This window comes from Ogataea angusta (genome assembly GCF_019207475.1).
Source record: "Ogataea angusta isolate 61-244 chromosome Unknown 61-244_NODE_1_length_1302399_cov_90.877568, whole genome shotgun sequence".
Classification (NCBI taxonomy): Eukaryota; Fungi; Ascomycota; class Pichiomycetes; order Pichiales; family Pichiaceae; genus Ogataea; species Ogataea angusta.
In genome coordinates this window covers 314,656-331,593 of record NW_025065215.1, presented here as the reverse complement: position 1 = coordinate 331,593, position 16,938 = coordinate 314,656, and the positions used below count along the sequence as shown (strand labels likewise).

The 16,938-nt window shown below is 52.8% G+C and overlaps 8 protein-coding genes across 8 annotated transcripts; 4 read left to right on the top strand and 4 right to left on the bottom strand.

Moving 5' to 3' along the window:
- Positions 1-45: 45 nt before the first annotated feature.
- On the bottom strand, positions 46-330 carry KL928_000223 (uncharacterized protein; the record flags this gene model as incomplete). The annotated part of the gene is made up of 1 exon (XM_043202683.1): positions 46-330. The coding sequence occupies one exon, from the start codon at positions 328-330 to the stop codon at positions 46-48; it is 285 nt and encodes a 94-aa protein (XP_043062118.1).
- A 233-nt stretch (positions 331-563) lies between these two features.
- On the top strand, positions 564-3,251 carry KL928_000222 (uncharacterized protein; the record flags this gene model as incomplete). The annotated part of the gene is made up of 1 exon (XM_043202672.1): positions 564-3,251. The coding sequence occupies one exon, from the start codon at positions 564-566 to the stop codon at positions 3,249-3,251; it is 2,688 nt and encodes an 895-aa protein (XP_043062117.1).
- Positions 3,252-3,393: 142 nt separating this feature from the next.
- Positions 3,394-4,131, top strand: KL928_000221 (uncharacterized protein; the record flags this gene model as incomplete). Its single annotated transcript, XM_043202661.1, has 1 exon — positions 3,394-4,131. One exon carries the CDS (start codon positions 3,394-3,396, stop codon positions 4,129-4,131), a length of 738 nt encoding a protein of 245 aa, XP_043062116.1.
- Positions 4,132-4,244: 113 nt separating this feature from the next.
- On the top strand, positions 4,245-9,871 carry KL928_000220 (uncharacterized protein; the record flags this gene model as incomplete). The annotated part of the gene is made up of 2 exons (XM_043202650.1): positions 4,245-4,258; positions 4,426-9,871. 2 exons carry the CDS (start codon positions 4,245-4,247, stop codon positions 9,869-9,871), a joined length of 5,460 nt encoding a protein of 1,819 aa, XP_043062115.1.
- Positions 9,872-9,901: 30 nt separating this feature from the next.
- KL928_000219 (uncharacterized protein) lies at positions 9,902-11,302 on the bottom strand (the record flags this gene model as incomplete). Its single annotated transcript, XM_043202638.1, has 1 exon — positions 9,902-11,302. The coding sequence occupies one exon, from the start codon at positions 11,300-11,302 to the stop codon at positions 9,902-9,904; it is 1,401 nt and encodes a 466-aa protein (XP_043062114.1).
- A 130-nt stretch (positions 11,303-11,432) lies between these two features.
- On the bottom strand, positions 11,433-12,377 carry KL928_000218 (uncharacterized protein; the record flags this gene model as incomplete). The annotated part of the gene is made up of 1 exon (XM_043202627.1): positions 11,433-12,377. The coding sequence occupies one exon, from the start codon at positions 12,375-12,377 to the stop codon at positions 11,433-11,435; it is 945 nt and encodes a 314-aa protein (XP_043062113.1).
- A 120-nt stretch (positions 12,378-12,497) lies between these two features.
- On the bottom strand, positions 12,498-13,832 carry KL928_000217 (uncharacterized protein; the record flags this gene model as incomplete). The annotated part of the gene is made up of 1 exon (XM_043202616.1): positions 12,498-13,832. One exon carries the CDS (start codon positions 13,830-13,832, stop codon positions 12,498-12,500), a length of 1,335 nt encoding a protein of 444 aa, XP_043062112.1.
- Positions 13,833-14,532: 700 nt separating this feature from the next.
- KL928_000216 (uncharacterized protein) lies at positions 14,533-16,800 on the top strand (the record flags this gene model as incomplete). The annotated part of the gene is made up of 1 exon (XM_043202605.1): positions 14,533-16,800. The coding sequence occupies one exon, from the start codon at positions 14,533-14,535 to the stop codon at positions 16,798-16,800; it is 2,268 nt and encodes a 755-aa protein (XP_043062111.1).
- Between the last annotated feature and the right edge of the window lie 138 nt (positions 16,801-16,938).

Here is a 16,938-nt window from a genome sequence, read left to right as displayed (position 1 = left end):
CGGTGGAAAGTACGTCACGCAGCCAGTTGTTCTGCATGGTAGTTATTAGAAAAGTCGGCCCCGGCACGACAAAAGCCGCATTGCTGCGTGCAGGGCTCCGTTAGTCCAGGTACGCTGAGCCAATGAGAGCCCGAGGATTTGTAAAACACAGGGTGAAAGGGTCGTCAAGGAATGCTCGGAAAAGGACCGCTCAAGCTGCTGGACGTGGCTGTAAGAGGTGCCACGAACATCTACAAGACGGGACGAGCTTTTGGCGCCGGCAAGGGCGTCAAACCTGATCTGCGAAAGGGCAAAGCCGAGATCGGCTTTTGCACCGCCCTGTTTTGTCATGATCACGGACGGCCATTTTTGAAAGTCCGAAAAACGAACAGACTCAGAAAAATAAAAAAAGGATTACATAAGCATCCTTAGGCCAGGGTCTGCGACCGGACACTAGACACCGCCATCTCACACCAGATATTACTAGAACCTTCTGTGCGGCTCTAGATCACCAGATCATTATAGGAGTCTCTCGGGTCGATGCTGTATAAATTGCTATCCTTGCATCATCTATTTTGCCAATCATGGATCAATCGCAATTTACCGACAGAGCTTTAAACATTGTGACCACAGCTCAGAAGCTGTGTCAGCAAAACAACCATGCTCAGATAGTTCCTCTCCATTTCCTTGCTGCTATGACTCCGATGTCTACCGATGGGGAGGCCATATATCTCAAGACGCTGATAGAGCGAGGCCGTTTTGACTGGCAGGCCTTTGAGCGCACAGTCAACAAGCACTTGGTGAGGCTGCCAAGTGTTGAAGGCAGTAACACCGAGCCATCGTTCTCGGCATCTGCTGCCAACATTATTACGAACGCTAATAAAATCAAGGGCCAGCAAAAGGATTCCTATATTGGCCAGGACCACATTTTGCTGGCGTTGCTCGAAGATTCCACGATCAAGAGCATTTTGAAAGAGGTCAACATCAAGGTTGATGCCCTTAAAGCACAGATTCAGGAATTAAGAGGAAACCAGAGAATTGATTCCAGACAGGCCGATTCGTCGCAGCAGTTTGAATTTTTGTCCAAGTATGCCATTGACTTGACCGAAAGAGCGCTACAGGGTAAGATCGACCCGGTCATTGGCAGAGAAGAGGAGATCAGACGGACGATCCGGGTGCTGGCCAGAAGAGCCAAGTCGAATCCATGTTTGATTGGTGACCCTGGTGTTGGTAAGACGAGTATTGTCGAGGGAGTCGCGCAGAGAATTGTGGACAACGACGTGCCTTCTGTTTTGCAGGGTTGCAAGCTGTACTCGCTTGACTTGGGTGCCTTAAAAGCCGGAGCAAAATACCAGGGTGAGTTCGAAGAAAGACTTAAGGGAGTTTTGAGCGACATTGAAAAGTCCCAGGCCATGGTCATCCTGTTCATCGACGAAATCCACATGTTGATGGGCGACGGAAAGTCCGATGCTGCCAACCTGCTGAAGCCAGCTCTGGCCAGAGGCGATTTCCACTGTATTGGTGCCACGACCGTCACTGAGTACCGCAAGTACATTGAGAAGGATGGTGCTTTCGAGAGACGGTTCCAGAGAATCGACGTTAGAGAGCCTACAATCCAGGAGACAGTCGCCATCTTGAGAGGTTTGCAGCCAAGATACGAGATCCACCACGGTGTGCGTATTTTGGACAGTGCTTTGGTGACTGCTGCTCAGCTCGCTTCGAGATATCTCACCTACAGAAAACTGCCAGACTCTGCCGTCGACTTGATTGATGAAACGGCAGCCGGCGTCGCAGTTGCCAGAGACTCGAAGCCTGAGGAGCTGGATTCGAAAGAGAGACAGCTCGAGCTGATCGATGTTGAGATCAGCGCTCTGGAGAGAGACCAGGACGCCGACAGCTCTACCAAGGAGAGACTGGAGGCCGCCAGACAGCGCAAGCAAAACCTCGAGGAGGAGCTTGCACCGCTTAGAGAGAAGTATGACCAGGAGCGCGCGGGCCACGAGGAATTGACTGCTGCCAAGCGGAAGCTGGACGAGCTGGAGGTCAAGGCCCAGGACGCCGAGAGACGGCACGACTCACAGACCATTGCCGACCTGAGGATGTTCGCCATTCCGGACGTGAAGAGACGGATCGAGGAGCTCGAGGCCAAGGTGATGGAGGAAGAGGCCAAGAGCGAGGAGTTCCTGGTGAAGAACGTTGTTGGTTCCGAGCAGGTTGCCGAGACCGCTGCTCGGCTGACGGGCATTCCGGTCAGCAAGCTCACGCAGGCCGAAAACGCCAAGCTCATCACGATGGAGAAGGAGCTGTCCTCTGCCGTCGTCGGACAGGGCGAGGCCGTCAAGGCTGTGTCGAACGCCATCAGACTGTCGCGGTCTGGTCTGGCCAATCCTCACCAGCCGGCTTCGTTCCTGTTCCTTGGTCTTTCTGGATCTGGTAAGACCGAGCTGGCCAAGAAACTAGCAGGCTTCCTGTTTTCTGACGAGAGAGCCATGATCCGGATCGACTGCTCCGAGCTGATGGAGAAATACTCCGTCTCCAAGCTCATTGGTACCACTGCCGGCTACATTGGCTACGAGGAGGGTGGCATGCTGACCAACCAGCTTCTCAGAAAGCCATACTCGGTGGTGCTGTTCGATGAGGTCGAAAAAGCTGCTCCGGAGGTGCTGAACGTGCTGCTGCAGATGCTCGACGACGGCAGAATCACGGCTGCCAACGGCACGCTCGTCAACTGCTCGAACTGTATCGTGATCATGACGTCGAACCTCGGCGCCGAGTACATCAACGCCTCGAAGGGCAGCAAGATCGACGAGGAGACCAAGAGCCTGGTGATGACTGCTGTGCGCGCTCACTTCAGACCGGAGTTCTTGAACAGAATCTCTGCCACAGTGGTGTTCAACAGACTCTCGAGACACGCCATTGCCAAGATCGTCAAGCTGAGACTGAAGGAGATCGAGAACAGGTTCGAGCTCAACGGCAAGTCGCTGAGACTGGATGTGGACGACGGCGCACTGGAGTACCTGTGCAAGAAGGGCTACTCGCCAGATCTGGGTGCTAGACCTTTGAACAGACTCATCCAGAACGAGATTCTGAACCACCTGGCCATCATGGTGCTTAACGGACAGGTTCAGGATAAGGAGGTGGTGAAGATCACCACGAACGAGAAGGGCATTGTCGTGGTGCCTAACCACGAGGTCCAGGACGCAATGGACATCGACGACTGGACGGACGACGCTGACGACGACTCTGGATACAGCACTCCAGATTTGGACTGAACGATGAACGACGCGACCGATTTGTAGACACTAATTAGATATGGATTGAACGATTAGAATTCAATTGTAGCTTCCGATGCAGAGATGTGCATGGCATTTAATTTTTCATTATTTTTTCAAATTATCTTAAAATTTTTTAGTAATGGCAACTAGAACACAATTTGAGAATTCCAACGAGGTCGGCGTGTTTGCCAAGCTCACCAACTCGTACTGTCTGGTGGCTGTCGGAGGCTCCGAGAACTTTTATTCTGCCTTCGAGGCCGAGCTAGGCGACGTGATCCCTATCGTGCACACAACCATTGCAGGCACCAGAATCGTGGGCCGCATGACCGCAGGCAACAGAAGAGGCCTCCTTGTCCCTACACAGACAACCGACCAAGAACTCATGCATCTGAGAAACAGTCTTCCGGACTCCGTGAAGATCCAGCGTGTTGAAGAGCGTCTTTCAGCCCTGGGAAACGTGATCTGCTGCAACGACTACGTCGCTCTTGTGCATCCAGATATCGAGAGAGAAACCGAGGAACTCATAGCCGACGTTTTGGGGGTGGAGGTGTTCAGACAGACCATCGCGGGAAATGTGCTTGTTGGCTCTTATTGCGCTCTTTCGAACCAGGGCGGTCTGGTTCACCCTCAAACTCCGATCCAGGACCAAGAGGAGCTCTCTTCGCTGCTCCAGGTGCCCTTGGTCGCAGGTACGGTGAACCGCGGTTCCGCTGTTGTGGGAGCAGGCATGGTGGTCAACGACTGGCTGGCCGTTTCTGGACTCGACACCACGGCCCCAGAGCTCAGCGTTGTTGAGAGTATATTCAGACTGCAAGATGCACAGCCAGACGCCATCTCTGGCAACCTCAGAGACACCTTGATTGAGACCTACACATAGACAGACGCTAGCTGCTTCGAAATAAATGCTTATGTAATAATCCACCAAAGAGCTACACCGGCAGCATTTTTGTGTTTTTTTTTCCAGGACGCAGTAAGCTCAAATCAACGTTTATGTCTTTCTATGGGTATGTATTTTTTCCCGTTTGGCCACTAACAACAGTGTTTCCAAAGGCTCAATTAGAGCAAGGGCGCTGGAGAAGCTGGCCTCGCTCTCTGTACGAGAAGTCGACGACTCCAGCACGCTCGAACAGAGTGTCCCTGACACGTTGAAGCGGCTGCTGGGGGCCACCAGGAGCCCGTCTGGCACCCAATTGAGCAGCAAGAATATCCGCCACTCGGAGTTTGAGGTTCTGCTGGCACTCTGCAGAAGTTGCGAGCATATCAAGAGCAAGATCCAGGCAGAGATTCTGCTCTCCAGATTTGAGCTCTATTTAGCAGAGTTGGCCTCCGACAGGTTTTCCTCGAAAAAAACGCTCAAGACGTACTTTCCCACGCCGTGGACAAAGCTTTCGTACGAGCTGGTGGTTGCCGTTTCGACATTAGGGCTGAATTTGGCGACACTGAGGCCAAAGTGCCAGGATGTGCTTTTCCAGTTTATTGACGCCTTGCAGTCGGATCCGGCTGACCTAAGAACTCTATTCTGCTACGTGGGGCTTCTGCAAGGGCTGACAAAGAACATTGCGTTTGTTGGCTCCGATCTTCTGCGGCGCGTGATGAGTGTATTTAACGAAACTTTTTTTCCCCAAGTCGAGTCCTGCATTGGCTCGATCGACGAGCACGTTTATGTGGAAATGGTGAACAACTTCGAGGACTACGGGTTTGAGTTTTCGTCGCTGTTTTTCATGTTTTTGGTGCAGAAGCTGGCGGTAGAGTTTCTCAAGTGCCAGCTGGAGTGCAAGTCTGACAAGTCGCTGGTTTTCCACGTCTTGACCAGCAACACCAAGGAGCTCGGGAAGAAACTGGACACGCCGCTGCTCAAGGAGCTGGCGCTGATGGCCATTGCCAACAACAAGTACGTCAACAACGGCTCCGACAGACTGGTGACGTCGACGTTTGGCCGCAGAAACGCCGGCTATTCTATCAAGGCGTCCACGATCGAGATCCTCGCGCTGGGCTCGACGCTTTCCGTCGTGGACCTGAACTTTGCCACGGCACTCATGGACGACTATCTGGAGCAGCTGTACAAGATAGACGGCAACTGCACGAGCGAGGTGGTCGAGATGATCAACTCTGAGCTGCTCACGAGCATTTTCGCGAGCGCAGCTCTGCTTTCGGCGAGAAAAAGCTTTATTGGTCTCCGTCTCAGCAAGTGTCTTCCGACGATTTTGTCGCTGCCGGTTCTGAACAGCGAGGCCGTCACCGAGCTCGCGCAGTCGCTGTCGTTCTGCCTGAAACACCTGACCGAGGACGACGTTGTATCGTGCGTGTACAGTCTGACGAACATCCTGACCGACGCAGCAAAGCCCAACAGCGGCACTGTGAGCGGCACAATGGAGCTCAGGCCCTCGTTTTCGCTCTCGTCGACGACGACCGGCCAGCCTCCGTCGACGCTGACCGAGGACGGCTCGTACTCGCTCGAGGTGCTGCCGCTCGTGTACAGAAACGTGATTGCGGCGGTTTTGGAGATCGCCAAGGTGTTCAGAGACGAGTCGATCAACATCCTGGCCGTGACGATCCTGTTCCAAAAAGTGCGCAGAACGCCCACAGAGCTGAACTGTCTGCTGCTGCGCGGGCTGACCGGGTTCGTGGACGTGATGGAGGAGCGCGAGTTTCTGATTCTGGTGAGACACTTTTTCGACATCTCGACAATATCCACCAAGGACAAAGCCTCGTTCTCCCGCATCAGCTCTGTGTGGATCGAGTTCTCCGAGATTATGGCCAAAAGAGCAAACTCCAGCCTGTACACTGTGTACTTGCACGAGATGCTGTCTGCGATCATTTCCAAGGGCGACATCGACGACCTGGAGCACCACCGGTCGAACAACGAGGTGTCGATCTCTGCGTCTGAGATTTCTCTGTATTTGAAGCCATTGGCGTATCTTCTCCCCCCGGTCGACGAGGAGCCTCTCATTCCGACCGAAAAGGAGACCGTCGCGCTGTTCAAGGACATGTGGTTCAACCTGTGCATCCACGGCTACGCGCACGGCTCCGAGCTTCTGGCCGCCAACTACGACAGTCTTGTGCGCGTTGCACACAACTCGCCGGCCCTGGCGTCCGAGTCGTCGTGGAACCGCACAGAGACGACGATCGACATGAACACGGTGCTCCGCAGAGGCACCTCGAAACACACCGAGAAGCTGCACAAGGACGTGCTGAGCTCGATCATCACGTCGAAGTCGATCGACGCAAAAGTTTTCGAGACGCAGATCTCGCGGCCCAAGCTCATGTTCCTGGCCTCAAACCTGCTGCTCGAGAGTCTGCGTGCCGAGTGCGGCGACTGCTCCACGTCGCTGGAGTACCTGTCGGACCCGACCATCTCGATCTCGAATCTGCAGGACTTTTCTGGCTCGATCGCGTTCTACGTCACGTCGCAGTACTTCCGCCGCGTCCAGAGAGGCGGCCTGTCCTCGTTCACCACGGCGAAGATCACGCGCCAGCTCCAGCAGCTGTTTATATTCTGCTGCCACAGAGACTTTGCTCTCCAGAACGCCGCGTTGCAGTGCACCGAGCTCCTCATTGTGCGTGCTCCCGTGCTTCTCTGCTACGAAAAATCGCTCTTTTCGCTGCTCGACGTGCTGAGCCTGCTCTACGAGAGCGTCATCGACGCCGACACCAACGAGTACGAGCCGCGGATCGAGTTCACCGCGCCGGTGTCCGGCGTGAAACTGCTGCTCTCCGACTCGTACAAATGGAGACACAAGACGCTCGACCTGCTGACCAGCTCGGCCCGCAAATGGATCACGCTGTGTCTGCTCAGATGTCCGCAGGACACCAAGTCGCTCCTGCAGTCGTACGTCTCAAAAGTTGACGGCTCGTCCAGAAAAGTGGTCAACTATGGCGTCACGCTCGCCCTCGAGATGGCCGGCAAGGTGATGCCTGCGGACAGCGAGCTGTCGACGGTCGACGGGCTGTCTGGCCGCCACGTCAACACCACCTCGGCGTTCCTGTCGCAGTTCCCCTGGAAGGCCGGCAGCTACGACTCGCTGCTGCGGCTCACCGACCACGAGGCCACCGGTCTGCGTGCTCTGCAGGTGCACACGCGCAGAAAAATGGCCGCCTTGCGAGCAGCCGTGTCTGCGCACCTGCCTGTGGCTCCCAACTCGCTCAGACTCGCGCTCCAGGCGGCCGCGTCGCTGATCATCCGCTCCTCGGACGGCCTGGGCGACTTGCTGCGCGAGGTGGTGGCTATTCCGTTTGCTATTTTCGACACCGACTCGATCGAGCTCGGCGTCGGCCTGTGGCTCAACATCATGAAGGTGCGGGCAGACCTCGCGCCGCTCGTGCTCTCGGAGATATGCCAGCGTTTGGAGGAGTCCATCAGGCTGCAGAAGGGTCTTTACAGCAAACAGTATGACATTCAGAACTCCAAGTACAACAAGATGGAGTATCTGCCAACAAGCAAGGAGCAGATGGACTACAACGGCCGCAACGCGTCCAAGAACATGAAACCGCATCTGCTGCTCTTCAGACTGCTGGCGTCGCACTTCGAGGCTACACGGTACCAGAGCAGTCATATTTTCAAGATGTTCACCAGGACGGTGCTGATTGCGCTACTGGGGCTGTCTTTTGCCAGCACGCACCCGTTCGCTCGCACGGCACGGTTCGAGCTCGTCAATTTTGCCCTTAGTGTGCTCAAGGTGCACCGCGGCCTCGGAACCAAGGACGTGGCCTGCCTCACCTCGGCGATCCTCGACGGCGCGCTCTCGTGGTTTGCTACCAAACACCGCGCTCCATACGGGAACAACAAGATGAAGTTCCGCGCCGACTTTGGCATCCTCAACATGGCTGCCAAGCTGTTCATGGACTCGCGGTACCTGGAGAACCCGGTGTTTGAGCGCAAACGCGTGCTTTTGCTGCTTTTCCTCGACCACGAGATCAGTTTCCTGGCCACATGGCTGCACCCGCTGCACCCAGTGGACACCACCGGCTCTTACAGCAGTGTGAAGATCACGGACCGCGTTCTGGCGGACGCGTACGCGCTGGACGGCCGTTTGGCCCTCAATCTGGTAGAGCGGTACAGGACGCTCTCGCTGGAGAGACCAATCAGACACCTGATCCAGAACGACCCGCTCAAGGCGATCGACGACCCGACCGCGTTGCGGCTATTGCTGGGCAGCGAGAACGTCAAGGTGCCGTCGCTGATGGTGCTGTCGACGGCTGCGTCGCCGTCGGACTCGATCAACCTGTTCCTGCCGCCGTTCAACAGCGACCCGATCATCTTACAGTACACGATGCGTTCTCTAGAGAGTTTCGATGCGCACCTGACGTTTTTCTACGTGCCGCAGATCGTGCAGGCGCTGCGGTTCGACATGCGTCTGGGCTACGTGCGCCGGTTCATCCTGGAGACGGCCAAGGTGTCGCAGCTGTTTGCGCACCAGATCATCTGGAACATGGCCGCAAACTCGTACAAGGACGAGGACTCGACGGTGCCGGACGACATCAAGCCTGTGCTGGACGAGGTGCGGTCCACGATGGTGGCCGAGTTCACGCCGCAAGACCGGGCCTACTACGAGAAGGAGTTCAGATTTTTCGAGGAGGTGACGGGCATTTCCGGCAAGCTGAAGCCGTTCATCAAAAGCAGCAAGCCGGAGAAAAAAGCGCAGATCGACAAGCACATGGCGGCCATCAAGGTCGAGGAAGGCGTGTACCTGCCCAGCAACCCGCAGGGCGTGGTGGTGGACATCAACCGGCAGTCTGGAAAGCCGCTGCAGTCGCACGCCAAGGCCCCGTTCATGGCCACGTTCAAGATCCGCAAGGAGGTCAGCACCGTCGACGGCGAGAAGCAGCAGCGCATCGAGGACCTCAGCGCCATCTTCAAAGTCGGCGACGACTGCAGACAGGACCTGCTTGCGCTGCAGCTGATGTCACTGTTCCGCACGATCTGGATGGACGCCGGGCTGGACGTGTTTGTGTTCCCGTACCGCGTGACCGCGACGGCGCCCGGCTGCGGTATCATCGACGTGCTGCCGAACTCGATCTCGCGCGACATGCTCGGCAGAGAGGCCGTCAACGGGCTGTACGAGTACTTCATCAGCCAGCACGGGCCGGAAACCTCGATCGAGTTCCAGAAAGCTCGCAACAACTTTGTGAAGTCGCTAGCCGCGTACTCCATCATCACGTATCTGCTCGAAATCAAGGACAGACACAACGGAAACATCATGTACGACGACCAGGGCCACGTCTTGCACGTCGACTTTGGCTTCTGTTTCGACATCGTGCCCGGCGGCGTCAAGTTCGAGCAGTCGCCGTTCAAGCTCACGCGCGAGATGGTGCGAGTCATGGGCGGCTCCACAGACACACAGGCGTACAAGTGGTTCGAGGAGCTGTGTGTCAAGTCGTTTCTGGTGTGTCGTCCGTACATGGACGCGATCGTCAACATGGTGGTGCCGATGCTGAGCTCGGGGCTGCCGTGCTTCAAGCCTGCTACCATCAAACACTTAACGGCGCGGTTTGTGCCGAAGAAAAGCGACAAGGAGGCCGCAAGGTACATCCGCGGGCTGATCAGAAAGTCGTTCGAGTCGCTGGCCACCAAGGGCTACGACGAGTTCCAGAGACTCACGAACGGCATCCCGTACTAAGTCGACGTCGCGTCTCATTATTAATACATACTATACACCCCGGCCAAACTCGTAGTCGTCAACGTTGAAGGAGAACTCGGGCTCCAGACTGCTTGCGAACTCGCCTGCCTCGTAGTAGAACGAGTCCTTGAACGGCTCCTTGAAGCTCACGTCCAGCGGCTGCCCGACGCCCATGTCTGGCGAGATCGACGGACTCGTGTCCATGTACGGCTGGAACTGCGGCGTGTCGAGGTCCTGCAGCAGCCTCTGCTCGGTCTTCTCGTCGACTTTGCGCGGACGGCCTCGCTTGGCGTCTGGCGCGGCGCCTGCGACGCCTGCTGCGGGCCGCTGTTTCTTCTTGAACACGCCCTTCTCGTCCGGCAGCGCGCCGATGCATATATTTCTGATCCGGTGTCGCTTCAGCGCGTCCTGCCGCGGGAACTTCTTGCCGCACGGACAAACGTGCTTGAACTCCTCGTGGCCCTTGTAGTGTCGCCTGAGATCGTGGTTTCGCACGAACGCCTTGCCGCACTTGTCGCACATGAACGGCCGGTCAGAGAGATGCGTCTGGATGTGTGCTCTGATGTTGGACACTCTCGTGAACAGCTTGCCGCAGTCGTTGTATATGCATTTGAACATGTCGTTTTCGTCGGGACCGACAAAGTGCACGTCGAGCGCACCACGCTCGAGCGTCGAGGTGATGGTTGGTTTTTTCTTTTTCGTTGGAGACCTGCGCTGCTCCTGGATGATCTGCTCGGAGACGGAGTCTTTTTTCGTGATCAGAGTCGGCGTCCAGCTGAAGTGCGCGGGCAGCTTCTGCGGCGTCGGCGTCTTCATGTCCACAAACGTGTGTTTCACCTTGATCGGTGTGAACGGAGTGTTTGCAGGCTTGCTTTCTTTCGAGTCTTGTAGCTGTCGTAAAGTTATCAGTTCCTGAGCAGAATAGCTGCTAGTGGCACGCAGCGGCGTGGCCTGTGGTTCAATAGGGGTGTTCTGCCTGCTTTCCGGCTTTGGAGGGGGAAACTTGTAGCCGTCGGGCTGACTAGTCACAAAGTAGTCTGGCGCAGGCTTGGCCGCTGTCTGTGAGGAAGCGTTGCTGGTGATGTATGTGCTGTCAATGTATCGTTCTATGGGCTGGTACAACGGTTTTTTGTTCTTGATATCCACCACGGGGAGCCCAGGAATAGCCAGCTGCGTGTCGTCGCCGGAGCCCACGTAGCCAAAGATGGCAGAGCCACTGGTCTGTCTCGCGTGTTTCTTCTCAAACTTGGTCTGCTGCTGGCTGTATCCCTCGGAAATGCCCAGGTCGTAGAGTATCGAGTCTAGGTCTTCGTTTTCTCCGTACACCTCTGGGTCGAAGCCAAAATTGTCATCTGGAAGAGGAATCGTCTTGAAGTTGGCCGGCAACCCCTGCTGCGAGTCCACAAACGGGTTGTTCATCTGCCAGGCCATTGCTCTAGAATCACAGGTGAAAAGCAACTGATTAAACTTATCCGGGACATGAAATATTATCTTAATGAGTTTCCGCTTTAGGAATGAGGTAAACACCCGGTTGCAATTTTTTTAGGGCTGTGCTCATCGCTCAGAGATCTTCCCATAGCTCGCCTTTGTCCAGCGAGCAGACCAGTCGCGAACTCTCAAACTGCAGTTCCTGCAACTCCTCGGGCGTCAGCTCCAGCTTGACGTCGCTAATCAGGTCCAGCCCCAGTCGATCGGGAAACTTTTTGAGCAGCTCGTCTTTAGGCTTGAGTAGCACGTTGTTCAGATAGCTCAGCTCGTACATGCCAAAGGGAAAGTTGTTGGTCTGCGGCTGCTGGAGCGCGTTCATCCCAAGTGACACGTGCAAGCTGTCAAGTTTCCGCATCGGCGACTCGGGCACCTCGCCGTTCACGTAGCCGACGTCGTCCTGGGAGAATCTAATGGCGCAGAACGTGTCGCAAATCGGCTCGATCAGCTTGACTGTGGGCTCATCCAGCGAGAGCGCTAGAAAAAACCGCTGGTAGTCGATTCTCGTAAACATTTTCACCTTGCCGTTCAGGTTGATGGGCAGACGGGAGTACTTCCCGGAGTCTCTGAGCTGTTTGCTTCTTTTCTGGTATTCGCGTTTGTAGTGGATGATCGACGCGTCGGATTCGTACATCACAATCGGCGAGATCGAGACATGGACGTGGTATGTCGACAGGTCGCTATACAGAAAGTCGTTGAAAAATAGGTTTGGCCATTTAGTTTTGAGGTTCAGCATCTGCGGTTCTATGAGTCTGTTTTGCAACACTTTTTCGTCCTGGCCTCTAATAAGGCCGCCGTACGGTAGCTCGTATGGGAATACTGGTTGCTGTTCAATGTCAAACGGAATGGCGACATCGTCAAAATAGCCCTTTCGCAGGTCGCTGATCCGGGCTCGCAGCGCGTTGTTGAGGTCCACTAGGTGTCTGTGCAGTATTACTCGTTGCCGCTCAAGCGGTTTCAGAGAAAGCAGCACGCTTGCGTAATGCTTGGCGTGTTTTATGGTGTCGCTGGCAAGGAGCATGAGCGGTGATACTTTTTATTTTATTTTATTTATTCAATTTTTACAAAGGATATAACCAGCTCTCAACACTCAGTTGGCACTTGAGCTGCAAGTGCGTAGAATAATTTAGTATTTATAGACTCACACCAGGAGCATCTTTCTTGGGTCCTCGATCAGCTCTTTCACGGTCTTGAGGAAAGTGACAGCTTCTCTACCATCCAACATACGGTGGTCGTATGTCAGAGCAAGGTACATCATTGGACGGATCTCGACTTTACCGTTGACGGCAACTGGACGCTCCTTGATTCCATGAAGACCCAGGACGGCAGTCTGTGGCATGTTGATGATAGGAGTACCGTACAGAGAGCCAAAGACACCTCCGTTAGAAATGGTGAAAGTTCCACCAGCCATGTCCTCCAGAGTCAGCTTTCCGTCTCTGGCACGGACACCGAGGTTGGCGATAGCCTCCTCGATCTCCAAAACAGACAGACTCTCGGCGTTTCTCACAATTGGAGTAACCAGACCCTTAGGAGTGGCAACAGCAATGGAAATATCAACGTAGTCTCTGAAGACCATGGTGTCATTGTTCTCGATAGCAGCGTTAACGGCTGGAATCGACTTCATGGCCAGAGTGCTGGCCTTCGAGAATGCTCCCATGAACCCGAACTTGATACCAGTCTTCTTAAGAATCTCGTCCTTGTACAGTTTTCTCATTTCCATCAGAGCAGACATATCGACCTCGTTGAAAGTGGTCAACGAAGCGGCAGTGTTCTGCGACTCCTTGAGTCTCTCGGCGATTCTCAGTCTCATTCTATTCATCTTGACTCTCTCCTCCGTTCTAGAGAACTTGCCAACGGACTGAGTCTTTTCTTGCGTGGCGGCCTTAGGGGTCTCCGTCTTTGGCTCTTCCTTCTTTGGGGCCTCCTTTTTCACCTCCTTCTTAGGTTCCTCCTTCGGTGCTTCCTTTTTAGGTTCCTCCTTTTTTGGCTCCTCCTTTTTAGGTTCCTCTTTCTTTGGCTCTGCCTTCTCGGCGTCCGCTGGAACTTCTCCCGGCTCTATTTTCAGCAAATCCTGGCCAACCTCGACGGTGTCGTCCACATTCACCAGCAACTCGGTGACTTTTCCCGAGATAGGGGCGTTGACTTCCACATCGATCTTATCTGTCTCGATGGTTGCGATCAGCTCGTCTTGCTTGACATAGTCTCCAACTTCCTTGGCAAACGAGGCCAGAGTACCTTCAGTGATACTCTCGGCCATCTCAGGGACTTTCACAACCTGAGAGTTGTGTCTCACAAAAAGCATCGACGTTCTCAAATTTTGAGATCTAAGTGTCATATTAGGAGCAATAGGGGTTGGTCTAATGGTGGTTTTGAGTCCACGGGCAAAAGCAGCAGACAGGCTCGACTTTCTCAGCACAGCCTGACTACATCTAGCCAAACACTGAACATTGTTTGCACGTCTCGCAACTCCCAACATGTTAAAATATATAGGAAAAAAACAAGGTGGGTATAAATTTCTTTATATACATGTAAGCGGCATAAAACCCCGGGAAGACGGGGTATTTCGAATTTGAATTAGAATCGTCGGAGGGCCAGCCCAGCAGATCTAGAGCGAATGGCATAGTAGAAGGGGAGGTTGGATGCCTGGTCCCAGATCCCTTACAAATTATAGGGTCCCCATTGGTTTGCGGAATTTCCGAGCCCGGCACCCTTAATCGGCGCGTCGATAGACGTCGAATAGAGACAGCACAAAACGGCCTCAAATTTGAGGTGAGTTAGGTTGTATAGTGTAGTGGTTATCACTTTCGGTTTTGATCCGAACAACCCCGGTTCGAATCCGGGTACGACCTTTTTTTTCCCTTCCCAGCCAAGATCTGCTGGCATTAACACAGAAATATTTCTTTCTGATTGTGCTGCCAATTGTTCAACGTGGTTAAAATTAGGGATTTTTTAATGTCATATTTTTTTCTTGTTTTGTTTCTCTGCTCAACACTACTTTGGTTGTATTCTGATATATTTAATTCTATGCTTGGGCATCGTATCTCTTCTACGTCTCACCATACTAGACCTCATAGCATATACCAATGTGTGATAAAGAATTAGAGCTTCGAAACAAAGATTCTCCTCCCTGTGTGGAGAAGGACAAACGACATCAAGATGAAATAAAAAGCTCAAACATGGCCGGCCGTAAGGCAGCAAAGTCTTTAAGACTATTCCGGGGGTCAGATTCATCTGATAACTTGCCAAAAATGCACAAAGAATCCAGGATCGCCTCCTCTTTTGACGGCGATCCTCGTACAGACAGGAGTGAACCTCAAAGCTCCACTCGCCACAATTCATTCACCATCACATCAGTGGACCTGGAGCGACACACATTGCATCCTTCCTTATACCCTAGCATGCCTCCTTTGGAGCCCGTGTCGTCGGCAACGTATATCCCTCACACACCTGTGGATTCGCAATACAGGGCTGTTCCCGAACATCTTACTGCCGCCGCTGAGTTTGACCATGAAGTGGACAACCCAGAAGTTTTGAGCGAGATTGAAGAAATTGAGGAGGCAATTGAGAAGGAAAACCGCGATGTGCATAGTGCGGATACCTCAAGATCAGCATCGCCATTTTCCGACTCGGCAGAGTACACACAGAATAAATTCGAGCAATTTTCAGGGAGAAAATTTCCCTTAGCAGTGGAATTGCAGCCTTTCAAGAACAAAGTGGGAGGCCATACGGCAATTTTCAAGTTCAGCCATCGAGCTGTTTGCAAAGCGTTGGTCAACCGGGAAAATACCTGGTACGAAAACATCGAACTTGCACATCCTGAACTGCTGAAATTCATGCCTCGTTATATTGGGGTCTTGAATGTGCGATACAGCAGTTTAGCAGATGACGCTTATGAGCCCGCATCTTATGATAACGATCATTCATTGGAGACCAGTCACAAAGGAGACGAACTTCCTCCTGAAGTGGTTCTTGATGACAACAAACACATTTTTCCAGAGTCGCTTTGGAACCATTACTCCACCAGCTCACCACTTCAGGATGATTCCAGGTCTCATTCTCTGAGCGACTCTGACAGCTTTTTGTCTTCTCCGCAGACTCGAGACGGTAAAGAATCGCATGATGTTTGGGGAGCTACTAAAGTCAACACAAAACTGCAAGAATTGGTGTTGACAGAGGTGTTCGCACCCATCAAGGAGTACGCAAGAAGAGCACAAAGCAAGACCATTCACACCGGATACCACAAAAACTGTGGTTTCATAGGGGCTCGTGTCATAAGATCTCATAGACATTCCACCAGCGGGACGGGAAGCTCATTCAAGAAAGGACTTCCTACACCATTTGAGGAAGGTTTTTCCAGTGCCCAAACCTCTCCGCAGCTGACGGCTAGGAAGGATCATTTAGGTGGACACTCGAATTCCTTGCTTGATCTCAAAAAGCTATCGTATGCCGATGGATGTAATTTCCCAGATAGAGAGACACTAATAAACAAAATCAAGACTCTGCCGCACAAGGATGATGGAGGAGGAATATTTGATATGGACAAAGACACAACAAGCGAGCATGCTATCATTGATGATGAGGAAGATACTGTGTCATCTCCACCGTTATTGAATTCACCTTCTCTCTCCTCCAAACGCAAACACACTCGGCTGGAACGTTTCATTCTTCTCGAAGATTTGACGTCTGGTATGAAACATCCATGCGTTTTGGACTTGAAGATGGGAACTCGTCAGTACGGTGTAGAGGCTACAGAAAAGAAACGGTATTCGCAGCGGAGAAAATGTCAGCAGACAACTTCTCGTCGTCTAGGAACCAGAATTTGCGGAATGCAAGTTTGGGATCTAAAACGGAACTGTTTTATCAACAGGGATAAATATTTTGGACGCAAACTCAACGTCGGATATGAATTTGTGAGATCGCTTGCTAGGTTCCTCTACGATGGCCTCTCTATTTTCTCGGTGGTGAAGCATTTGCCAAATCTGATTGAGAATTTGAATGAGCTGCAAAAGATTTTCAAGGAGCTACCTGGCTACAGGCTTTATGGTTCATCGATCCTGTTAATGTATGATTCTGATGCTGACCATGCTAAATCGCAGTCGACATTGATTGTTCGTCTTATTGATTTCGCGCAATGTGTCATTGCAAACGAACCTCTTCCTCCAAACACCACTTATCCTCCAGCGCATATTGACTCTCCGGATCTGGGATATTTGAAAGGTCTTCAGTCTTTGATATTTTACTTCAAATTAATGTTCCAGGAGTTTACGGGACTACAGTATACTAACTACGACGAGTCTCTTGTGGTCATGAAAAAGCTCCAGTCTTCCGTTCTTTCCCGCGGTTGCGAGTGGCTCGACAACTTCGAAAAGGACCAACCGTGTCCATTTGATTTTGGCCAAGTTCCGCAATACTCTGGTTCCATCTTTGACAATGCATCGGAATAAGCCATTTGTATATTAATGTGTACTAGTAATAATCATTTAGTTAAGGCTCAATGTATGGACAGTTGTAGAGTCGAGAGGCCAATAGAAATGACGCACGACTGAACTTAAAATGTCCCTCTTCGTTCTCCCAGTTCTACT